Raw genomic sequence first — 24529 nt, forward strand, 5'->3', positions numbered from 1 at the left:
CCATGTTTCTCACAAAACCAGGTCATATGAAAGTGATTTTCAGATTACTAGCTTTACACACAGGCTCTGCCCTAAACAACTAAAACAGTTTCGCCGTTTCTCCATTCCCAAACCACCAGTTACTACCATCAGTTTTTTCCCCTCCATATCGTGGTGTTCAAAAAATTTATATAGACTCCTGCAACATTTTTAAGCGACATGGACATTATGAACGTTTCATGAACACCAACGTAATGATGATGTCATCATCAGACGTATTTTTATTTGTATTCATTATAAAACCACAAAGTGCGACATAACATATTTTACAGTGACAAGAAACATTTATTGTTGTAATGGTAAAACTGTGGATTGTTCATAAAATTAGCCAGTCACACTTAATATTTTACAGCTCCGATTACATGAAATTCATCCATGAAGCAACAATTCCACAGTCCAAACGAGATAAATAACATAGTAGATGATATAAAAATACAAAGCTTATTAAATAATTATTTAGATTTAACTTAAGCATTTTATACAAAGTTTAAGTATAAAATGTTTCTTTAACCTTTCGTCAAAGAAACATCTTGTACTGCATACACATATAAATATGTATTTTGGAATGTGCATGTTTTGCATGGTTTGTGTGCATGTTCTATGTTGTGCAATGAAATTTTCGTGCACTTTGTCACACATTTCTCCACAGTCTAAAGCAAAGCTGATTGTTGTGCTGTATTGTCGTTTGACCTTAGAGGCCATGTATAGAAAATTACGTTTATGACATTCACAGACTTCCACAAAAAAATCCAGATAGGTGTCTTGAGTTTACCCTGCCCTTGTCTAAATTTATCTTGAGTAAGCTTTTGTGGAGAATGGAAGGAACATCCTATTGGACAGCATTTGTCTTTGTTCGGACACTAGAGGTCAGTGTAGGACGTGATGTTTCCATGGCCAAATACTGGCCAGAGCGAAGAAGCTGTCTACCCATGTCTATCCATGCTTTTTCCATGTATCCCTTGCTCTCATTATTTTGGCCCGTATTTAATGGGCAGCTGTCTCTGAAATTCAGAGGGCTGTAGCGGATTCTCTTCGTGTGTTGTCACAGATAATATTTCCGTCTTCTCCTGTACGCGATGGAATCTTCACGCCGTTCTCGTCCACACACCAACAGCGGCCACGCTGCATTCCCCTGGATGACCAACACTGTGACCAGGGAAAGAAAAAAAAGATAAGACATTCTTATTAGATTACTGTTTCCACACGTAAGGTTTCCTCTTTTTCTGCATGTAATTGGAAATGGCTGTATTGATCTGAGCACCAACCTGCTTTCTCCTGAAGAAACCCCTTTTGTCACAGTTGGGGATGTAGATGTCTTGGTTAGACTCAAAGTGTGTAAGCTCGAGACCCTTTAGCAATGTGGTCAGTTGTTTACGGCAGGGACCCTAGAAAGAACAGAGAAGGTCTGTGATATTTGCTTTAGGCTTTGGGATCATAATCATGCACAGAGTTTTTATAAAGCTTTAGAACAGGTACCACAGACATAGACTAAAACAATGTTCACTAGTCCAGCGTTTCCTCGTTTAAGCCCAATAACATTTTACCTTTAAGTTTCTAAGATGGTTTTAATATTCATGAATGCTTAAGGCAAGCATACTGGTAAAACAGTAATTATAAGATTCTATAAATAGTTCTAGTACACAAGTAATTAGTGAAAAATGTGTTGACTGTTTTATTATAGCATTGCCCTTAGAGACTCAGTATAGTCTTAGAGCATTACCTTTTCAGAGCTCTCAGGGGGTAATGGCAGGGATTCTGAAAAGACATAAATTTTATTTGTTGTTAACAGTTAAAACAGTGTCTTTTGCTATCAGTCATCAAGAACTTAATGCGAGCCAGACATTTTTTTGATGTTACAAATTACTGTCATTAAAACCAGATATCTGCAACTTCTTTTTCTATTCTTTTTTTTTTTCATTTCCCAGATTCCTTAGACAGCCACAGTATAATACCACACAGACAGACAGTGATGTAGAATCATAAAAAAGGGTGGGTCTCATTCTCTTTCCTCCAGTCTGAGAAATAACAGATGCACAGTCACAGGCTGTGGATTTTGACTGCAAGCTTTGTATAATACCCACTAAAAAAAGAAAAATTCCCATTAAAAATAAAAATGCCTATTAAATATGAGTTTAAACTGTCTGAAGGGTAGCGCAGCAGTGACATGTTATATCAGTTAATGGCTGTATTTTAATGTTAATGCACTTGATATCACTCAAGACTGAGTGTTGCCACTGTTGTGGTGTGTACTTGACACACCATTTAGTTAAAAAAAAGTCCTCATCCCTTATGTAATACAGTGTGCATCATACTAATTTGTGTGAAATCTGCATTATATCCTGTGTTTTACCTGTAAAGACATGTAAAAGACATGTCTTTTTCATGACTGTACAGGAGAAATCCCATGTTTTATTCCTTCAGCGTTTCCTCCGGCACACTGCCTGATTTGGCCAATCATCGTTTGCAAGCCAATTTACATATTTCTGTTGACTCAGTGCTCAAAAAATTCAGCTCAGAGCTGTTCAAAACCTAGTCTCTGGTTGGAGGCCAAGAGAGCAGTCAAGCACTCATTGAAGCATCCTTCATCTGTCTTTACTGCGTGAAGCCTTTCCATTCAGCCCAATCATTATGCTTTCCAGGCAGGTCTGGAGCCAAATTGGATTATACACAGAAAAGTTGTAGATTACCCTGGATTAGGATTATACATCAAGTGGTTAAATATTGAATTCTGCTGATAAAATAAACAAATAGGGTGAGGGACATAGTATTTTTTTTATCCCCAGCTGTTTTGGATTTTGGTTATGCCGAAGATGATATTTAATTTTAGTTGATTATGTCTGTGAAGTCCTGCCTGAGCCTTAAGGTTAAATTTAAGATCACCCTAAATTGAGACTTTTAAACTGGTTAAGAGGATTGGATTAGAATGACAGATTATGAACTAGAGTACTGTGATTAACTCATCTGCTGTGGGAAAAGATCATTAGTGCCAGGGTTCTTACCTGTGGGTGGAGGGGTGTGGACATTGGTTGCCTTGGGATTCGCGCACACTCCTCTGCCTTGGAGCAGTGCTTGTAGGGGACTTGGCTCTCCTGACGGAGGGATGCAGCGAAGCCCCTTTGCACAATTCAGAGTGTAAACCCCACATGGTTCTCCTAATGCCAGCACAGAGGTGCTCTCTTCGCTGGAGCGTGGCAAAGTTCTGTAATTCTTCTTGTCGGTCCCTGGGGACTTGTTACAGGTGAGACAGCCTTTCTGAGGGCTGAGATGAGACATCTGGGACAAGGAGCCAGGCAGGCTGAGCTGGATGACGACCAAAAGAGCCAGCACGTCTGGGAAAAAAGGCATCTCTGTTACCCTAAGAGAACAAGAAAAATAGCAACGCTTGTGCCTTGTTTCAAAGGATTGTTAATTATACGTTGTCCTCCTCTCAACTTTTTTTTTTTCTTCTCTCCCCTCAATTCGTTCTTCCAACACATTCAATAAATGGAAATCTGGAACAGAAATTTCCTGGAGCTGCAAAGCTGAGAGTGATGAAAAAGCAGACAGTTGCCTAAAACACCAACAGCACTGCTTTTAAAGACCTGAAAGGTGGAGGGGGGGAGGGGGATGAAGGGAGGAAGGGAAAAGAGAGAGAGAGAGAGAGCATGAGAGAGAGAGAGGGTGGAGTTCCTTAAACTACAATGACACCTCTCCCACATTCCTCACACGCACTGGAATAAATTTATTGATAAATATGTATGCTGTATTCAGATAAATATTAATTTGTCTTTGACCACTGACTAAACACATACAGTAGTCTATTACATTGCTTATGTGTGTTTATCACACAGTTTTATTTTGGATAAGGTATAATAGAGGAAGGTCTAGACTGCATACAGTTTTCTATATTGAAAAATCCCCAACAAAAATAAACAAGAGAGGATAAACGACAAATCAACATGACAAAATATGAAAATAATCTTTAAGGGTCTCTAATAGTGGAAATTAATTTCAAGCTGAAATGGAAGCACAGTACTCTGATACTTCTACTCTGATATCTGAAACAGTAGGGTTTGGGTATATAAATGTATTGAAGGGTTGAAATCTGTGATACTGTAAACTGTAAAAGTCAAACAGTTCCTGTGTTCATAGCCCACTGGCACAGAGCCCCATTTCTCTGTTAAGAAAACATCTAAAAATGTAGCTGCCACATATGAAGCACCAGCTAAAAAAGGAAAAGTAACATCAGATTCAGTTTATGTCTTTCCATCTGCATATTTCTCATTTATGGAATGCAGCATTTAATACTGAGAGGCCCTTCGTACACTGCAATCTGAATGAGTTATTGTGTAATAGTATGCTATTCTTTGCTTTAAATTGTGCTGCAGCCCACTCTGTGACGCAAGGCATGCGTGCGTCAGCTAGACTGGTATGTACAGTCACTCATTAGAACTTTCTGACACCAACCTGAGACGTCCTGGGAACAGGTTCATCAATGGCTGTTTGTATTTGAAGTTGTCAAAACAGATCACCCTTCATTAGAATCTGTAGCATTCCATTTCGAGGACAAAAAAAAAAAAAGAAAAGAAAAGGTTTTTACATGTTACAACACGTTTTCCATTTTCTGATACAGGGAAGAAGTAAGAAGAAGGCTTTGTTAATTTTAATGACACATAGTGTGTAAGAGAGCGAAAGAGCATGAATTGTTACACCTACAGTTTCTGATAATGCAATTCAGCGTCATACATCACCTTTGGGTGTGACTTAGTATGACACATGAAATGATGTCATGAAAAAAATCAAGCAGTTATGTATTTGTGACAATTTCAAAAAGCATGAATAAACGTTTATTTATTTTATATGGTTTTCAGTTATTTTTTACTACAAATAAATAAATAAATAAATAAAAGGGCAAAAAATGTGGTGAAACATTGGTGTGGACATGTAGACATGCAGAACTGAAATGTTTCAGCATGGTTTAACATCTACAGAGATTTTTACTTTCCAAACAGGATATTCCTCAACATGATTCTCCCCAGAAAAAAATTCCTCTCCACGTTTATATTGGTAGAGGATAGTGGAAGCAAAAAAAAAAAAGGGAAGAAAAAATGGAATCGAAACGAAAACACTCACTCTCGCTCTCTCATCAGCACAACAGATTGGAACATTTTCCGTAGTGATCCTCACACGGCCCATTCATTATGTTCCACTCTCCCTGTCTTCCTCCTGCCTCCCCACTTCCTCTCTCCACTGGCACACCCCGTCTACATGTCTGTCCCCAAACATACTTTTGTCAAAGCTCATTAGCCTTCATCAGAAACGAATCAATTACTCCAATACGACAGGAAATTGTATGAAACCATATTGTGTGTGTGTGTGTGTGTGTGTGTGGTTGCGTATGTGTGCGTTTTTTACACGAATATGTAAATATATTGTAAATATGTAAATATGCCTGTGTAATAATTTAACATGAATCTGTCATATTACATGATATTATAAATGAATGTTGTCAGTAATTGTATAATAAATCTGATTTGAAAGAGAGCACTCCCCATTGTAACAGCACTTTTAATGTAACAGCCTCCTGTATAATCTTGGCTGGCATAGAGCCACTAAACAATAAAGGAAATGGTTTAAAAAGAATAAAGAATAAGAAGATAGTAATCTGTTTTCATGTGGATAGTAAAGAGAGATTCAAAGATTTGCCATATATACATTGCTCTGAAAAGTCTACACAGTACAGTGTAGGCACATATAGAACAACCACTACTGTATGAAGAGACATTTTTCCACTCCGCCTTTTTTTTTTTTTTTTTGGTGCTTTTCTGTTGGGACTAAAAAGCACCTCTGTAGCCCACACGCTTACAAAATCCCCTAAGATATCTGGAGCATTGCTGCCCATTGTAAGGAAGAGAACATCATCCAGGGATGGTCACACCCAACCGATGATTAACTGCAGGCTGTAGATTTGGAACTACATATTGGCTAAATTTAGCTTTCATACTCACATATAAATAGTCCAAAGACCAAACCGTGTTATTTTTGGATGCCCCTTTTTAATTAATAAATGATCTGCCACATGGTTCAAAAGCATTCCTTGAAAAAGTATGTGGCATGTAACATGATTTTCCAGTTATTCATGTTGAGTTTTCTTTTTCAATAGTCATAAAGACAGCAGACTTGTAAAAAGCATCCAAGTTCTTGGAAGTCTGCAGATTCGTGGTTGTAAATTTTGCATTTGGAGAGGTTTGGTGTCTACATGTTCACTTCCTAAAAGGATGTAGCAGGGCGCAGTTTCAAGGAGAACTGCCCTTAGGGAGTGACTGTAGTATCTGCCGTGCCGGTGGATATGGTGGAAGTGATGAATATCGGAACACCCACATGGCACTTACATACGAACACACAAGAATCCAAACAAAAAATCGCACTGTCTTCTGTGTTGAAACGTATAAAGTGCATAATCCATCGCATTGTTCTTTTCCTGCTCACTTCTTTTTCTAGTCATGCATGAATCATAATAACTCACACCCTCTCCATTAGAGGCTTGATACTTCCTTTTTGTGAAAGGGAGGGCAAGACATAATTCTCTGGTATTTCATGAGGACCCCAGTTTTCTTTATAGGGGTATAGGGATATGGGCAAAATTGCTCCAAGGCTTTTAGATCTTACACATTCTTTGTGTAAACTCTTGGCATGAGCTCCTATCATTAAATCTCTGTTGAATTCCAGGTTTAGAGACTGATACATTAAGGTTAGAAAAATCTTTTTTTTTCTCTCTCTCTCTCTTTTTTTCTTCTTCTTTTGAATGAATCCACAGTCCAAATGGTCTCTTCAAAGATGACTAATTGAGCATTTTTGGGACCATCTAATGGCTTTGGGGAATTACTCACTGGCTATCATCAACGTTTAGTCAGACAACTGTCAGTAAAACCTGAAGACATGGTGTGTATATCTATGCAGGCATTTACAGTTGTTTTCATTTAATTCCTGTCTGATGAGGTTTTCCATCCCTCGACTGAGCGAATGAGGGCTCTGTCATTCCCTGTCCTGCTGTTCTCTGTTCTCACTAAAACTTAACTATGACCTAGAGCGGCTTCTGGTTGAGAAACTGCCTTCCAGTGCAGAAGTAAGCCCTACAGCTGCGTTTTGTGGATTTAATTCACAGCTGGGCCAAATTTGCTATCTATGGTCAAATGTCCCAGGGAAAGGAGTCAGCTACTTACTGTTAAGTAGAGCTGCATAGCAGAGTCAAGCAAAACATTGCTTGACGAAGGTGGTGAGTTCTTAGAGCACAAAAATGCAGTGTTTGGCAGTGCATTCATCACTGGAGGTAAATGTTAGCCCTCTATCTCCAGGGTTTGAAACATTGTAATAAGATATGGAAGATTTCAACCATTTTGGGGAATTGGCTCCAGTTAAATCTTGAACATAATTTTTGGAAGGGAAAAAAAAAGGTCAGCGTCTCCTCCTAACATGCCCCTTTCAAACACTAAGTCTGTGACTCTACCCTCTCCAGCCCTGCCTTTTCCCTGTGCACTGAAACACACCCTTTAATCAATAGATTTACAGTCACACAAAAGGGAGAATGATGAATGTATAGTATGACACACACACACACAACTTTTCGGATAGACATAAACTTTCTTATACATGGAGGAGTTTTCTAGTGAAGTCAGAGATGACAGCTTAATGGGTCCTGTTTTTTCAAGTACTGTGCTCTTGATCTGTCAGTGCCCTGATTACGCCTACGCAATGATGTCATAATTAATCGCCCAGAGTCGGAAAATGGGGCTATATCACAGGTGCTTGTGAGCAAACTGAGGGGAAAAATGAACATGGACATTTTTTCCTCCAAACAAGTCAATGTTTAAACTTTTCTCTCATTACCATGGGAAAATGTTACCAGAGAGGTATCTTTCTCATTGTTTTTGCCTTTAGCTATTCCCTACACAAAAAAGATAAACCTGTTACGAGTAGTGAGTGTTATTTGTTTGACATCTGGTTTCCAGGTCATCAGATAGTGTTTAGATAAGAAAAACTGTGATGTCACTCGCCATCAATGTGTCAACATGATAATGTTTGGTTACAGAACACTCTTCTAATCAAAATAAACTGCTTATAGGGGTAATTCTTTTCTGTCTCTTTGTGGTAATCCTTGTTGGCATAGGAGTAAGAAGAATGACAATGAAAGGTCTAGTTAACCACAAATGTAGTCTTGAGTGGCTAAGATTTTCACACTCACTCAACCTTACTGCTTTTGGTTGTTTTTGTTGTTCTTGAGTTTTTTTTGCTGCTACCTTTGGAATTAGGAAATCAATCGTTTGACAAAAATAGATCCTGTGTGCTCTGCCAGCCTTGTGCTATGAACTCCTCTTCCCCTTCCCCTTGCCCCCATCATCCCCAGTGTCTTATGAAAGCATAAACGAGAACTAGGGCAAAAGTGTAACCTGCATGAATAGATACCAACAACCAACATGACCCTAAAATTTGTACAAAATCCCTCATGCATTCAGCAGATAAAGATCAGCTCCTGTTAACCCCTTCACTGGTTATGTATATCTCTCTGTGATAGCCTCAGAAATTGATGCACAGGCTTTCTTTCTGCAGATTTGTCAAACCTTGAACCTGTACGGAATCAGTGTTGTGTAGATCAGATGATTGGTTTAGGAGAAGAGGATTACTGTACATTTGTATTGTCGTGGATTTGTATGAATACACCAGTTCACTACCATGGAAGAAAAGACGGGTGGGGGAGATATCTAGGGTAAGAAAAGATATCAGCCAACTAATAGCAGCATATGAGGGGAATCGAGGCATAGCCCAAACAACCTCTGAGGAACAAGTCCTGGCTGACAAAGAGGAGCCTTCAAGCTGCAGTAGAAGATGTCAAAGACTCAAAGCATTACACCACCACCTCAGCCAACAGTACCAACAAAACATGTGTCTCAGACACCAACCCAGTCACCTATACCAACAATTCAAGCAAGGCACGAGGATGAGCCATAACCAGAAGTTAAGGAAACCACCCAAGTTCTGAAAGGACCTCTGGACCAAGAGGAGGAGCCACAATGCATGAACCCCTTGGATTTAAGATCTCAAGAAGAACAGAGCAAGAGGAAATATCAATAACATCTGCTGACACTGAAAGAAAGAAAGATCAGCAAGATGGCAAACCAGACAACAGCTGTAACAGACCGAAGACAGGCCTACAAGATAAAACATCTACCAGCAGTGCACGAAAGACTAGCTGCCAGAGCTCCTACAACGTTCACATAAGATTCCATTTTGGCTCATAGAAGGAAAGACCTGTCTGCTCAGGAAATACAAAGAGAAGGTTACAACCCCCAGTAACTGTTCAACCATAGCTGACAGCATCACTGGGCACCAACTGTGGAAGAACCTCCTCGCCATGAACAGAAAGAAGCAAGATGCCAACACTGAATACTTGAAGAGGCACAACAACGTTGCAGCACTGGTCCCAGTACATCAAAAGCCATGGCAGCGTAAGCCTAAACCCGTGACAGTGGGTGACAGGGTAAAAATCCTATGGGACATGAAAACATCATGGTGATTGGTGAGGAAACTAGAAGAGCAATGATCATCAGCATTGTAATTCCAGATGACAGGAATGTTCCAACCAAGGAGAAGGACAAAAATCAACAAATACCAGGACCTGCGAGTTGAAGCACAATAGATCTGGAATGTGAAGGCCCAAGTCATCCCAGTAGTCATCAGAACCCTGGGCAGCCATAGCACCAAACCGAACACCTAGGATGCCTACGAAGATGGATGAACACAAAGCAGCAGGCCTCGTCGAAGCGACACTGCTTGGAAGTGGATACATCCTTCACAAGATCCTGAATCTCCCGCAGGACTGGTAGGAACTCCAACATCCAGAAGTACAATAACTGATCTAACAAGGAATCGTGATGAAAGAACATAATAATAAAAAACAGAGATAACTCTTACAAATCCAAGAAAGACCCAGCAGCTTCACTATTTCCATCCTTATTTGTTTTTTGTTGGCAATAACAAAGTAAAAATGCACAAATTATTCTTTCAGTGAGTTAAAGAATTGCACTGTGTGTATTTGTGTTTTGATGCTGCTCACAAACACACAGAGAATAATATGCTTTGTATGTCAATCAGTTTGGTCATTTTTTTGAACAACAGTTCTAAAGTAGTTCCTTCATGCCAGAAAATAGCACCAGGCACTGAGATTCAAGCAGTCTGGTTACATAAGACAACCAGATGTAATCTGGCACAGTGGTTTCAGTAAACTTTACCAAACAAATTTTATGCTACCTGATTTCATGGCAGAACTTGTCATACTTTAACACTGGGCAAATATTACATTTTTTTTTTTTAAGATTTAAAAACTTGAGAGATTGGCAACAGCCTACGAGGGAATGATTTTTTTCCCCAAAAGGCGAATTAAGATGTTTAGAAGACAGACAGATGCAGACTTCCCAAAACATCACAGTCAAGAACAAGCCAAGAGTGCATGAGTAGACTCACGTACAGACATCTCTGTGTGTTATTGTAAGGGTATGAAATTTCAATGAACTTTTCTGTCCTTCTCAACTGGGCAATCAATATCGGACAATACAGGAATTGTACATTACTGGAATTTTAACACTTCATAAAAAAAAACCCAAAACAAACGAAACCACAATTAACCACAAGGAAGTTTGAGCAGGAAATAAAGTAATTGACTGATTTGAGATCAGACAGTTCTGTGTAAAAACAGTGAGTAAGGCTGGGTGGGCGTGAGACTGTCTGCGTCGTTGTGGTTGGATTTTCATGGCCTTTGGTTGATGTGAGTATGAACTGAAAGGGAGTAGTGAATCCAACCTTTGTTGGGGGTCTCCCTCTTTCAAAGGTGTGTGGTGTGTCATCAAATTGAATGTTGTAACTTGTACTCTCTCTCTCTTTCTTTCTCTTTCTCTTCTCTCTCTCATTTAAGATTTATGACAGAGCTGACAGCTGACTTTATCCGTTGCAAGGATTTGAGGGTGAATGTCTGACTCATAGAGGAAATACACAATCTTGGGTTTAGATTGGAGAGCTTAGGAGCAGCTGGATAGCTTTGAGCAAAGCTACCTGCATTCCAGCTCTAAGTTTCATCTCAGTTAACTTCCTCATGTGCGCCCCCATCCCACGTAACAATAACACACATACACAAACACATACAAATCAGATCCAAACCAAACCAAACCACATAATTGAATTCCTTCCATTCCAAGAGTATCATCTTGATATACCACTGAGAGATGTGCACGGATTTATGGGAAAGCAGAACATGTAATTGCAGATGGAAATAATCAGTGTCAATTAGTAAATGATCTTTGGCATACAAATATATTGTCAACAATGCTGAGTGTTGAGAAATAGTGGGAAAAAACAGATGCGATTCCATTCACCAGGAAATGGTGTGAACTCATCTTTCATTGCAATCCTGGACTTTTTGAGTGAAAGTGATATAACGGTGTTTCCATGCATATAATTTCAGTCTTTTCCACCAAGGCAATATATTTCAGAATATGTATATCATCTTAAAATATGGATATCATCTTATGCAAAATTTGGTGGAGAAAAGAGTCAAAAAGAGTGTGTGCACCCCCACATATAACAATGTACATATCTTTGGGCTCTCATGTTGATGTGTGTTTATACGTATCTTGCAAGGTATCTGTGTGAATGAGTATGTCCATAGGGTGGACTACATTTAGTAACATAGGTTAAATTTTAGCATCTGGCACATGTAGATTGCCTTTGAGCTGCTTAAATAACTGCTGTGTATTAAGAAGTGGTGACAGCTGTCACATACCCTGAGGATGATACAGTTTGTGGAATACAGGCTGTGATGGGAATCCAACGTATTTGGCTCCGCCTCATTGGAAGAACTAAGTTCTACAGCTCAGGACTTCTCCTCATTGTTGCCTTGAATTGTAGCAATAGTAATGGAACTTTTAAGTGCAATATCAACTACCGCAAAATGCTACATAATATACCTTAAGACAGATAAAAAACAATAATATACCTTAAGACAGATATAATATAATAATATACCTTAAGACAGAGCTATTCAATTAGTCCAGAGTGGAGGCAAGACTATAAAAACATTACCAGTTGAGGGGACTTTTGATAAAGAAGCTAAAGAAAAAAAAAAAACCCATAACTTGTCCTTTCAATTTAGTTACCTTTAGTTACCTTTCATCAGAAAATATACAAGTGCAGTTGGGTTCCAAAATAATTTGGTATTTACAATCTCTCCAGTGTGTTTCATCCTCTCAGTCTGTTTTTGTGAATTAATGGATTTCACAGTCAGTCTTCTCATCTGCAAACAAAGAACATGCAAACAACTCATCTCCCATCTAGATCACTCATCTGTCAATCACATACGCCTGAATATATATCACTATATCAAAACACATATGTGCATAGTACTTTACCAAGATACAAGAGTGCATAGCATCGTATGTAGGTCTCTCTTGCAAGCCCATAACAGGGTGCTGTTGTTAGTCATAGTATAAAGTTGGCTCTCAGATTGTCTGACTTTGAGCAGCGGAAAGTTTGTTTCGATGTTAAGGTGGGTTGAAATGCTTCTGTAAGTTATATTCTTTTTCCCAGCTCTTATTGCACAGTAAACACATATGCCTTGTTCCAACAGGAACGAAAAGTACCCCTCTGGCCACTCATTGTTAATTGTCTGTTTTCTGTGTCTTTTGTCTTTTTTAACATAGAAAGCAATATGTGGCATATAAAACCAGGTAGTTAAGCGAGCTAATCTATATGCTGACAGAACATGCTGGAGATGAGAGAAAGTGATAGTCCATAGCAGCTTTTTTTTCATTAGTATTTTTATTAATGAATGAGCCTAATAAGTGCCTAACAAAAATCTGAAATGACTTTTCTTTTAATTAATCAGCAAGAACCAGTTAAAGCACCAGTAAAATTCTATTCCAGGGCCAAATGTGACACAGGGACCTCTACCTGAGCAGCCCGACATTAGGACAAGAGGCGACTGCTGTCTGTCCACCACTGTCAACAGAGTGAAGTTATGTGGCAGCCAGTTTGCACTGTTCTATCTCTGATCTCTGAATGAGATGCTTGCAGTTTAGATGCATTTGCTCTGGTGAGCAACGTGGCAAGGGTCCTTCTCTTGTAGGGTGTTGTGTAGCATCTCTTCCTACAGATGTGCCTACAGAGCTGTGATTGGTATAGATTGACTGTCACTCTCCTCCATGACTGTAGCAGCCCTGGGGAGAGCAGGGCTCTTCCAGGCACACACCACAGTATGTAGTGTGTAAATAAGTTAAGTACCCTCCTGTAATGTGTTGTTGTTTTAAAATTGTTCTCAGTAAAGTGATGTTTTTAACACTATAGGTTGTGTTTAACACACGTTAGAGTTTAATGAACTGCTTCAGAGAACAATATCCCTCCTCTGTCACTCTGTCTTGCTGAGTCACCATAGCAACCAGCGCTACAATATGCTGCTTGATAATACCATGAAGCCTGTTGCGCTGAAAGGATTTGCCAGCCGCATTTCACATGCATCACAAAATGTGAATGCTTGTCTTTACCTTCTGAGCTTTACTTGGCTTTAGTACATCGGGAGCTTAAAGGAGAGGGGCGGGGGGGGGGGGGGGGGGGGGTCACTTTAGAGATTGCGAAGTTTACTGCAAGATCACCTAAAACTCACAGCACATCTGGTCCCACTCTTGGGTTTTTTCCCCCCATTGCTTATTTATTCTCTAAATTTACTGGGGAGTACCTTATGCTCTTGGGTCTGACTGACCAGTTTTACCAGAAGACAGATTTTTGGAACTCCTCAGAAGCAGTACGGCACCTGCATGTAGCTTTAGAAGGACAGCAAGCATAAACACACACACTTATGACATAATGATATATTTCCTTTTTCAGTCTGTTAAGACTCAGGTTGAAGGTTTCTGTTAAGATGACATATTAATAGAACACAAGCTAAAACCAGTATGACTTTAAGCTTTATTGCTTTTAAAGTCTTTGAAACTACAACATAATCTCATAAGGGTCAAGCTCAGGGCTCCTAATCCTACAACAGGGGCTGGCTCATACAGTTCTCTGCCTTCAGGGCGTACAGCGTCTCTGTAATGAACCCACACTCTTAAATGAAGGCTAGAAAAATCCCATTGAAAATGATAATCGCAGACTGCTTGGCCTTCTGACACACAAGTTGCCGAGACAGCAGGTCAACAAAACAAGCCTCAGCCAAGCCTATACCTCTCAGCTGCGGTTACCATCACAGAGGAAAATTTAGGGATCTGTCGTCACGGTTGCCCGATGGTGCTGAGTGTTTCTGGGAAGGCCTGACATTGTAAGTCAAGTACCCTTCCATTACTTGGCCTAAGGAGGAGAGAAAGGTGTGGTTAGAAATGACTGTCCTGACATGACGGCCGAGTGCGGGCAGAAAGTGAAAAGCAAAATAAAACTGAAAATGTGGGATAACAACAAGGTTCTCTTTTAATGTAACTCTGAGACATCAGTCAAACAAAGGAGTGAAATGGCTAGACAGACAGAAAGAGACAGAGACAAAGAGAGTAAGACAGACAGACATAGGGAGAGAGAGAGAGAGAGAGAGAGAGAGAGAGAGAGAGAGAGAGTAATTGCTCCATAAGGAGTGGAAAAGAAAAAGTAGGTGCTGACAGGTCATCACATAAGAAAAATAACAATTAATCTTTCCTCACATTTTATTTATGATATGTGAAAGCTTTTCTCCTAGTCAGTCACTGGAACTGGGGTCAAATAAAGTACATGACCTCAAAAAGGAACACATGAACACATATACAGACCATGTATATTAATTTCTTCCTACTTCACTCCTTCATTTTCCCCTTTTGGAATATCTAGACCTCAAAAACTTTGTATGAATAGCAATAAATAAACATGTTAAGGGGAATATGTTAAACGGGTAATATAAAATAGCAGGAAAAAAGGATAATGAATCTTTGGCCAAAATAGGCCTATTTATACAGAATATTCCATGTTTGCTGTTAGGTTTTACATGAACAATTTTCCATGTATCTGACTGAACCGTCTCGGGTTCAAGAAAGTTCGTTTGTTGTTGAGGAGGTGATGTAATGCTTTTATGAAAAAAGACCATTTGGAAGCAGATACTTGATAGTAACTTAATGCTCTCTTAGCTGTCTATTGGGCATGAAGAGGAGTGGAATACATGGGTCATTCTCTTTAAGTAAACACAATTTGTTCCCCTTTCTACACGAAACTAATGAGAAACAGCCACTTAAACCACCTCCACAATCTTCTCCGACTGAGTAACTAAATCTGGTCACTGCCCTTTCGCAGTCAGAGTGACCATAAAACGTTAACATGTCTGGGTGACTATGTATGCAACGTATTATCATATTAGTGGAGTTACGCCACTAGAGAATCCCAGTAAAATGTGGTGTAACAGTCTTTGAAAAAGTCATTACTGTATATTCATATAGCAAACTTCTCATAACTAAGTAATAACAGAACCCACCGGTTTCTGTTGACTCAACAAAAGAGAAAGACAAGCTGCTTAATCAAAACATTTCATACAAAAAACTGCCTAGTGATTCTTTGCTGTCTGATGAATTTGACGAGCAAAGGCTATACATTAACAAACGGTGTTCATCACATTTAAAAAAAAACTGTTTTACCAGAACACCATTTGATTATTTATGCCAGAGAGAATATACCGACTGGAAAACCATAAACCACTCAGTTTGACTGTGGACTCCAGACACCAGTGGATGGTGAAAAAAACTTTTGAATCAGATTCGCTTTGTTTACACTTTTAATTAAAAGACATGACACCCACAACCTAAAATAAACATACCATTCCCTATGTGATTTTCAATAGTATCCATATCTGATAATATTCACAGTCTGTAACACCACAATACTTTATTTAGTTCCATTCATTTAACTGTTATTTTTTTCCTCCTGTCCTGAAAGAATTCCCTCACATTACATTTCTTAGCGAGCTCAAGTCTGTGCATGCAAGCGTTTGTGGTTTGCCCACCATAAAGGGGCCAATTTGGTCCTACAAAGAGGATTCATTGTTGTCTGTGCATGAGCCTGCGAAAAAAAAAAAAAGAAAGCTGAACATTGCATAGGAGGATTCACCTGTGTCATCTGGCCTATGATACAGTGTGTTTGTGAAGACCAAGTATATGTGCTTTTAGTGTTTTTCCTCCGCATTGAAAATGGAGGGGGAAGCAATTTTCATCAAAGTGTGTGTTTTAAAATATGCAATGGAGCTAAACTTACATTTTTACTCTCAAAGTCAACAAATTATGTAAACATGCACTTACAATAATTATATAATTACATAACCCCTCCTTCTCAGATAGGAATGGGACACCTACTGTAAGTATGTGTAATTAATCTCTGTTAGCAAGAGGTGGATGTGTTTTGGCTGAAGTATAATTTTCATCTGTTTATTAGTAACATTATCTTAATTATTTTTTCCAGCTCTCATAAAGTTGGATTTACAGTATCAGACATTTGCTCATAACAAAGGCTCCTTCAGTTTGTTTTGTACAAGTCGTTCCTTAGTGATTGCTGCATTTCCATACGTAATGTGGAATATGCTGGTAACTTTAGGGCAACACCCCATGATATAGATATTCAGGAATTGTGTATTTGTATAGACTGGATGACAATTATTAATGGCTTAGACTAGTACAAACATTTTTGGTCATGTATTACATCTAATGATTGGCTTAGTGTTCTTTTATCTTTTCACTCTGTGGTGTTTGCTTTACAGTTACCTTGAAATAGTGTTCAGGGTAACTGTTGCCTAAGTATAGAAGTTCCCACACAAAAAGAACAATTTACTTGCAGGAATGCAATGCTTTCATGCTTTTGAAGACTCTGAATGTATTTTCATTTGTCTTATGTAGGAAACATAAAATTGCTTTTGCACTGACGTGCGAGCATGTACTCTGCCTCACATATACATTTCTCCTTTTTAAAAATGCAACAATGTGTAGAAGGAGCATAAATGTGAACAGTTAATGCTACTGCACTCAGATTCATTCTTCTCTGAGCCCCAAGTCCCATATATGACTCTCAGTGTAACAGAGCATGGTGTCATAGGCCTATTGCACTACAGCTGAGTTCTCTGAATTACAGTGAAGAGCCATAATCCTTTCAGAATACCATGTATTCTTTTGCATTTATAAATTTTTCTCTTTTGAAACACTACACCTATCCGTAACCACATGATTCATAAGTCAGAACAAATGGATGGATCTTAAATGTAAAATGTATGGGGTTTTTCGTTGCCAGACTTGTAACTCTTGGAGCATCACATGGCAGTTCATCAAAGCAGTTTCCTCCGAGTCTCAGAAATGCACCATTGAGTGTCTATCAGAATGACACAGGTTGTCAAAGTGATCAAATCACTGTGGAATGTAATATACATAAAAATTCATATTTGTCAGCAGCCCAAGTTTTTATTCTTTTGGCTGCATGCTAGTTTTGCAAATTTTGCTACATAATAAATGTATTCAAGTGATACAAGTGATAAAAATAACTCAGCTGTGATATGTGCATGTGGTTTTATTTAAAGTATCAGACCTAAAGTTTTGTTTGCCCAAGAGACATTTTTTGTTTGTGTGAATTGTTCTGCTGGCTGTGTGTGCTGTTTTGAAAATTACTCCAAAATTTCCACAAAACTGATCAAAGCAAAAGACGAGAAAATTCCACATCAGAGAGTGGATACAAACATGCAGCAACAGGCTCTTAATTGATCTCCATCACTGTAATTTACAATTTATAACTTCACAATTGCACTCATTTGCAGGAATACATGTGTTTCTACTGAGTAAATTGTTTTTTGACATATGTATCAAGGACAGGCCATGTTACGATTATGTACAAATATTGACTGCACAGCCAAAAGAACTTTCTTGGGTCCAATTAACATGCATGAAGATCCACAAAAAATGAAAGGGGGCTAAGGATCCATCTGGCAAAGATGAAGCAATTCCAAACACAAACAAAGGGGCAACGCATAGGCCAACCAGTTGAAACAGGGGTGAGGCTAAGACATGAACCAGAGTGTCCATGACCTTGTCAATCAGGGTGGTCACCACAACATTGCTTGTGCACTAAGGGGAACCAAGAGAAGAACCAAGAGGAGAAAGATGGTACACAGGCAGGGGGAAAGACTGCATAGAGCAGCTACAGAGATGACAAAAGATCTTAAAAGAAGTAAAATAACCTGGTGTGCTCGCAAAGATAGAGAGGTAGATTAAGAAACTAAATAGGTGCTCAAATCAGGAGAGATTAGGGTTGCCACCCGTCCCTTATAATATGGGATCGTCCTGTATTGGAAAATAAAATGCTGCATGGAGGGATGTCTGACCTTAAACAGCACGCTGCAGGTGCTACCCATGTCCAAGCAGAGCAGACTACACAGAGTGGAATTGCTCGATTCCTTATATCTCAGCTTTCCCCCAAGGCAGTCCCTTATTTCTCCATGTAAAAGGTGGAAACCCTAGGAGAGATAGAGAAAAAAATCATGACAGTCATGATAACAGTTATCTGGAGCAGGGAAACTATTTCAGAAAAGAGGAAATAAGGTCAAAGAAACAGCAAGCCAAAAGCTAACAGGCATCTAAAAGAGACTGGAAACTTGTGAGCATGAGCATAACTATATCCATGGGGTGAACATGACTTTGCCAAGCAAGACATGTTCCTGGATCAACATTCCCTTGTTGTTCCTGGAACAACGTTCCCATGAACCAGTCACTGGCTGCTGATGTAACTACTGAGTGCCTCCCACTCCTAAGCTATTTCAAAATTCCCTCCCAAATGCCCAGGTTTGTTTTCAGAGAGACTGTGACCTATTGTGTTAGCTCCCGGTTTCAGTTTTAAAAAATGAGCAAAATCCTTGATTTATCTTTTTTTTTTTTTTAACTGTGATATTGGGCTCTAAATAAACTTGAACTTGAACTTGAACTGGCACCTCTCTCTGTCAGTCATTCAAATTAGCACACCTAGTAGTTTATATATGTAGTTAAATAGCTGAGCTAGCTGGTGCAATGCCTATTTGTTATAGCTTGTTAGTTAGGCTAATGAGTTACCTTCTCAAAAGTCAGCCAAGAGTCTTGTTAGCTTTACATCGACACTGACAGGTTCACTACCTTTCGGACCTACACAAAGACCTGTGATGATCACATTTTCCCTCATATCTCAAATTAAAAATATGTGAGTAAGATGACAACCTGCTAATGAGAGCCATGAGATACTGGTTAGATCCGACTTCCTTATCCTTAAGCAGGACAAGGTCACCCTCCTCTAGGTTCAGACTACTGTCTTCCCATTTGTTGCAGGTCTGAAGTGTTGCAAGGTATTCGCATCTCCATTAGATACATAATGTTCTGGCAAGGTGCTGCGTAACATCTGCATCCTTAAAATGACTAGGACATGGTAGATGAGTGCAACTCTTTTAGGTGACAAGCATGGATGGTGTCAGTATGAAAAGGTGAATCCAGATCTGTAGAGATAGGGGTTAATGGTGTAGCACTGACAATAGCTGTTATTACTGGCACTGACACAGACAACACCTTGTGTGTAACATGAGAGGGTCTAATCTGGAGCAGCACTGGGTCAAAGATGCGCCTGGAAACACCTTTCCTTATGGGACACCTAAGGTGGGTTGAAGATCCAAGAACAACCTTCCTCTCCCAAGTGTTTCTTGATACTAGGTGTGCTGGGATTAGTCAGCAGGAACTCCAGCTTTTTGTGCATACTAGTGAAAATTATTCCACAATCTGATCTAATTTGCTTGGCAGGTCCACACAGGGCAAATAATCTTCTCAAGGCATTAATAAAGCTTGGTGCATCCCTAGATTCTATCAGTCTGATGTGGCACTCATGCAGGTGCTTATGAAAGTGAAAAGAGAGAGAGAGAATCATTGGCTGGTAATGATGGTCCAGGGGCCAAAAAGATCTAGACCAATGTACATGAAATGTGGTTCTGAGCTCAGATGAGCAATGGGTTAAGTGATCATCTTCTGCTCAATAGCTCTTCCTAAAGTTTCCTGCCTGTCATACACCTTGTGAAAGATACTGCTGATACACCACAAGTTGTTTTAAGACATGGCTGCAGCCTGGAATAATCAGAGTGAGCTTTCCTTTGAAGTGTCATGTTGCATGCTTAACTTAACATCTGGTCCTCAAAAGGCCTTTGTCATCCAGGTATGGAGTCAGGACTGTTCCTTTGGACATCCCGTCCTCTACTGATACAAATGAACTCTGCCTGATATACTTCTCTTTGTACACATTTGTTAACCACTTCCTCTGTATGGACCAGTTCCTTCACTGTGTAAAGCAAGGAGCAATAGTGTCAGGATCTGCAATTTCTGTGCTGTTTGTTTGCCGCCTTATTGGACTGGACAATATGTAAGAGACAACGTGTGGGTCTCACAAGTTCTCTCCATGAAGAGAATCTGTAGAAGACGAGATCTGAAGTTGCAGTCATCTGGAGAGCACAATGGCATGAAAATGTACCTCTACTTCCATGTCTGGTTCAATGAGATCAAATTGCTCGTCCTGCAGAAATGACACTCCCTCAGGTTGTAAAAGGACCAGATCCTGTTGGCCAGGTGGTGCTGCTCAAAAGGGCTGCTGTCCAAACTGCCCCCACTGTTCTAAAACTACCCAATGGACACCTAGTACTCTGACACTATGGAGGACCTGACTCCTCACCTCTGTAGCAGCTTCCAGTAACTCTCGTTGGTTTTGTTTGACTGGCTGTATAGGCTGTGCAACATTCATCATTCACTCATTCATTCTTTCATTTTCTAAGCGGCTTATCCTGATTAAGGTTGCAGGGGTTGCTGGAGCCTATCCCAGCATTCATTGGGTGAAGGGCAGGGAAACAACCTGGACAGGTCGCCAGTCCATCGAATGATTGTGCAACATATACATCAAATAATAATAATAATAATAATAATACATTTTATTTGTAGAGCGCTTTTCATGATACTCAAAGTCGCTTGACAGGCATAAAATAATCAGTAAAAGAAACATAATCATAAGAAAAATAAGAGAAAAATAAGAAAACAATAAAATAAGAATTAAGTGTCAGAGGCATTTGACTTAAAAAGTTGTAAAATCAGTGCAATAAAAGGGTATAAAATGCAGTATAATCATAGATTAAAAGCAGTTCGAAAGAGGTGGGTTTTAAGGAGGGATTTGAATGCTGATAGTTCAGTGCAGTCTCGGATGTGTTGGGGGAGAGAGTTCCAGAGGGAGGGGGCAGCAGTGGAGAAGGCTCTATCGCCCCAGGTCCGGTGCTTGGTCCTGCATGGTACTGCCAGGAGGTTCGCATCAGACGAACGGAGACTTCGTGAAGGAGCATGGAGATGGAGCAGGTCGGAGAGATAGGAGGGGGCCTGGTTGTGGAGGGCTTTGAAGGCGAAAAGGAGAACTTTGAATTGGATCCGTTGAGGGACAGGAAGCCAGTGGAGTTTCTGAAGGACCGGGGTGATGTGATCACGGGAACGGGAGTGGGTGAGCAGGCGAGCAGCAGAGTTCTGGATGTATTGAAGTTTATTTAGGACTTTGGTTGATGAGCCATGAAGAATGCTGTTACAGTAGTCAATCCTGGATGTAATGAAAGCATGGATCAAAGTTTCTGCAGCAGAAAAGGAGAGTGATGAACGAAGACGTGCTATGTTCTTTAGGTGGAAGAAAGCAGTTCTGGTGATGTGGTTAACATGGTGTTCAAAAGAGAGGTTGCTGTCAAAAATGACTCCGAGGTTGCGGATGTGTGGGGAGGGAGACAATGTGGAGTTATTGATGGTGAGGCAGACATTGTGGGCATTTTTTGTGAGGGATTTGGGGCCGATGATGATCATATCAGATTTTTCCCAGTTTAGTTTGAGGAAATTGGCTTGCATCCAGGATTTAACCTCAGTGATACAGTTAGTTAGGGTAGAGTAAGTTGCAGTGGTGATGGATTTGGTGGAAATGTAGAGCTGGACATCATCAGCATAGCAATGGAAGTGGAGACTGTGCTGACGGATGATGTTGCCAAGGGGGAGCATGTAGAGGATGAAAAGGAGAGGACCAAGCACTGAACCCTGGGGGACACCTTGGGACAGAGGGGCTACGGAGGAGGTGCAGTTGTTAATATTGATGAACTGTTGTCTATTTGTGAGATATGACTTTAACCAGGAGAGGGCAGTGCCAGTGATGTTGATGTGGGATTCCAGGCGGGAAAGAAGGATTCTATGGTTGATGGTGTCAAAAGCGGCGGTGAGGTCGAGGAGGATGAGAATGCTGAGGTGGCCAGAGTCTGAGGAGAGGAGTAGGTCATTGGTGACTTTGAGCAGAGCCGATTCTGTGCTGTACTGTGAACGGAAACCAGACTGAAATGGTTCGAATAAGTCGTTTGAGCTGAGGTGGGCTTTGATTTGGGAGGCGACAACACGTTCCAGTATTTTTGAGAGAAAGGGGAGATTGGAGATGGGACGAAAATTGCACATGATGTCAGGGTTGAGTCCAGGTTTTTTGAGAATGGGGGTGACAGCAGCCAGTTTGAGCATTTGGGGGACTGAACCAGAACTGAGGGAGGCGTTTATGATCAATGTGATGAGTGAGGAGAGAACCGGGAGACAGTCCTTGATGAATTTGGGTGGGACGGGATCCAGAATGCAGTTGGAGTTTTTCATTCCCGCCATGATGTTAGCCAGTTCCATTGGGGAAATGGAGGAGAACTGAGACAGGGGCTGAGTGGTGAATCGGAGAGACGCACTTTGGGAACTGAGGAGGACAGGGGAGGTGGTCAGATTATTGTAAATGGTATCGATTTCAGTTTGGAAAAATGAAAGGAAGGAGTTACACTTATTGACGGTAAAGGTTTTGAGAGTGTTGTCAGTGGGCTTGAGAAGATTGTTTATCGTGGAGAAGAGAGCCTTGGGGTTGTTGGAGCCAGAGTGTATGAGGTCTGAGTAATAGGTGGACCAAGCCGTGGTGAGAGCTTCTTTGTATTTTTGGAGGTAGTCTGAATAACCCTGAAGATGCACTGTGAGGCCGGTTTTCTTGTAGAGTCTCTCGAGTTGGCGCTTGTGGGTTTTCATTTGGTGGAGTTCACGAGTGTACCAGGGAGCTGAGTGTGTGAATGAAACGGTTTTGGTTTTAACAGGAGCCATCTGATCAAGACAGGAGGAGAGTATGTCGTTGTAATAATTAACGAGATCAGAGGGATTATCAGACAGAAGGGGAGAGGAGATGGACAGTTTACTAGAAAGAAGAGCAGATAGAGCCGAGGGAGAGACAGATTTGAGGTTTCTGAAGGATATATTTCGTTTGTTTTTTGGAATGGGGATAGGGATGTCGATGTCCAAAATGACTGCCAGGTGGTCTGAGACATCAAGGTTGAGGCTAGAGAGGTGATGAATTGAGAGTCCAGTGGAGCAGACCAAATCCAAAATGTGACCATGGCTGTGAGTGGGGAAGTTGATATGTTGTGTGAAGTTGAAGCAATGTAATAGCTCCAGGAATTCTGTAGCGAATTTACAGTCAGTGTCATCTATGTGGACATTAAAGTCACCCAGGAGGAGAATAGAAGGTGAGATGGCACATAACTGGGTCAGAAACTCAGAGAAGTCAGACAGAAAGGAGGCATTTGGCTTGGGGGGACGGTAAATAACGGCAGTGACCAGAGGAGTGGGGCCTGAGAGTTTGCAGGCAATGTGTTCAAAAGAGCGAGCAACAGGAGTGGAAATGGTGGTTGTTCTGATGTCCTCCCGGAATACAGCAGCGACACCACCTCCCCGCCCATCAGTGCGGGGTTGGTCAATGTAAGTGAATCCTGTTGGTGTTGTTTGGTTTAGTGATAAATAGTCCAGGGGTTTGTGCCAGGTTTCAGTGAGACAGAGGAAATCCAGATTGTTGTCAATTATAAATTCATGCAGGATAAGGCTTTTTTTGTTGAGCGAACGAATGTTCAGCAAAACCATTTTCAGGTGGCGTTGCTTTGTAGTTGATTGTGAGGACCGGGGAAGGGGACGAAGATTGGCCAGATTCACATGTTGTTTGTTGTGATGACGTAATGCGGAAGTTGGTGCACGGCAGGACCATAGGGATGGAATGGAATACGGAGGTGAAGCGTGATATGTAAACATGCGGCCAGATCCTCTGTGTAGAGAATGGCCGCGGCGAAGTATTCCAGTCTTCCTGAGAACGTCCATACAATCCGGACGCAGGTGGTTGTTGAGGTTGTGAAGATCAGAGGTGGAGTAGAGTAATGGCATGGTCCAGCTGGAGAGCGCTAGCATAAACTGGCGATTAGCTTCAATCCAGGAGAAGGACATCCAGGAGAGGGGAAGCTCCGCAGTAAACACGGGAAATCCACAGCTTGTTAGTCGCAGGACAGCAGTAGTCCGGTGGGTAGGAGAAGTAGCGTGGAGGGGCTACCAGTTAGCTTTGCACTCCTACCCGGGAAATGGAGGTCAGCCGGTGC

General features: G+C 40.6%; 1 protein-coding gene across 1 annotated transcript; it reads right to left on the minus strand.

Moving 5' to 3' along the window:
- Positions 1 to 1047: 1047 nt before the first annotated feature.
- On the minus strand, positions 1048 to 3384 carry igfbp6a (insulin-like growth factor binding protein 6a). The gene is made up of 4 exons (XM_030778244.1): positions 3039 to 3384; positions 1760 to 1794; positions 1305 to 1424; positions 1048 to 1185 (listed from the first exon to the last, which is right to left on the minus strand). The coding sequence occupies exons 1-4, from the start codon at positions 3382 to 3384 to the stop codon at positions 1048 to 1050; spliced, it is 639 nt and encodes a 212-aa protein (XP_030634104.1).
- Positions 3385 to 24529: the final 21145 nt, after the last annotated feature.

This window comes from Chanos chanos, chromosome 6 (assembly GCF_902362185.1).
Source record: "Chanos chanos chromosome 6, fChaCha1.1, whole genome shotgun sequence".
In the NCBI taxonomy this organism is placed as follows: domain Eukaryota; kingdom Metazoa; phylum Chordata; class Actinopteri; order Gonorynchiformes; family Chanidae; genus Chanos; species Chanos chanos.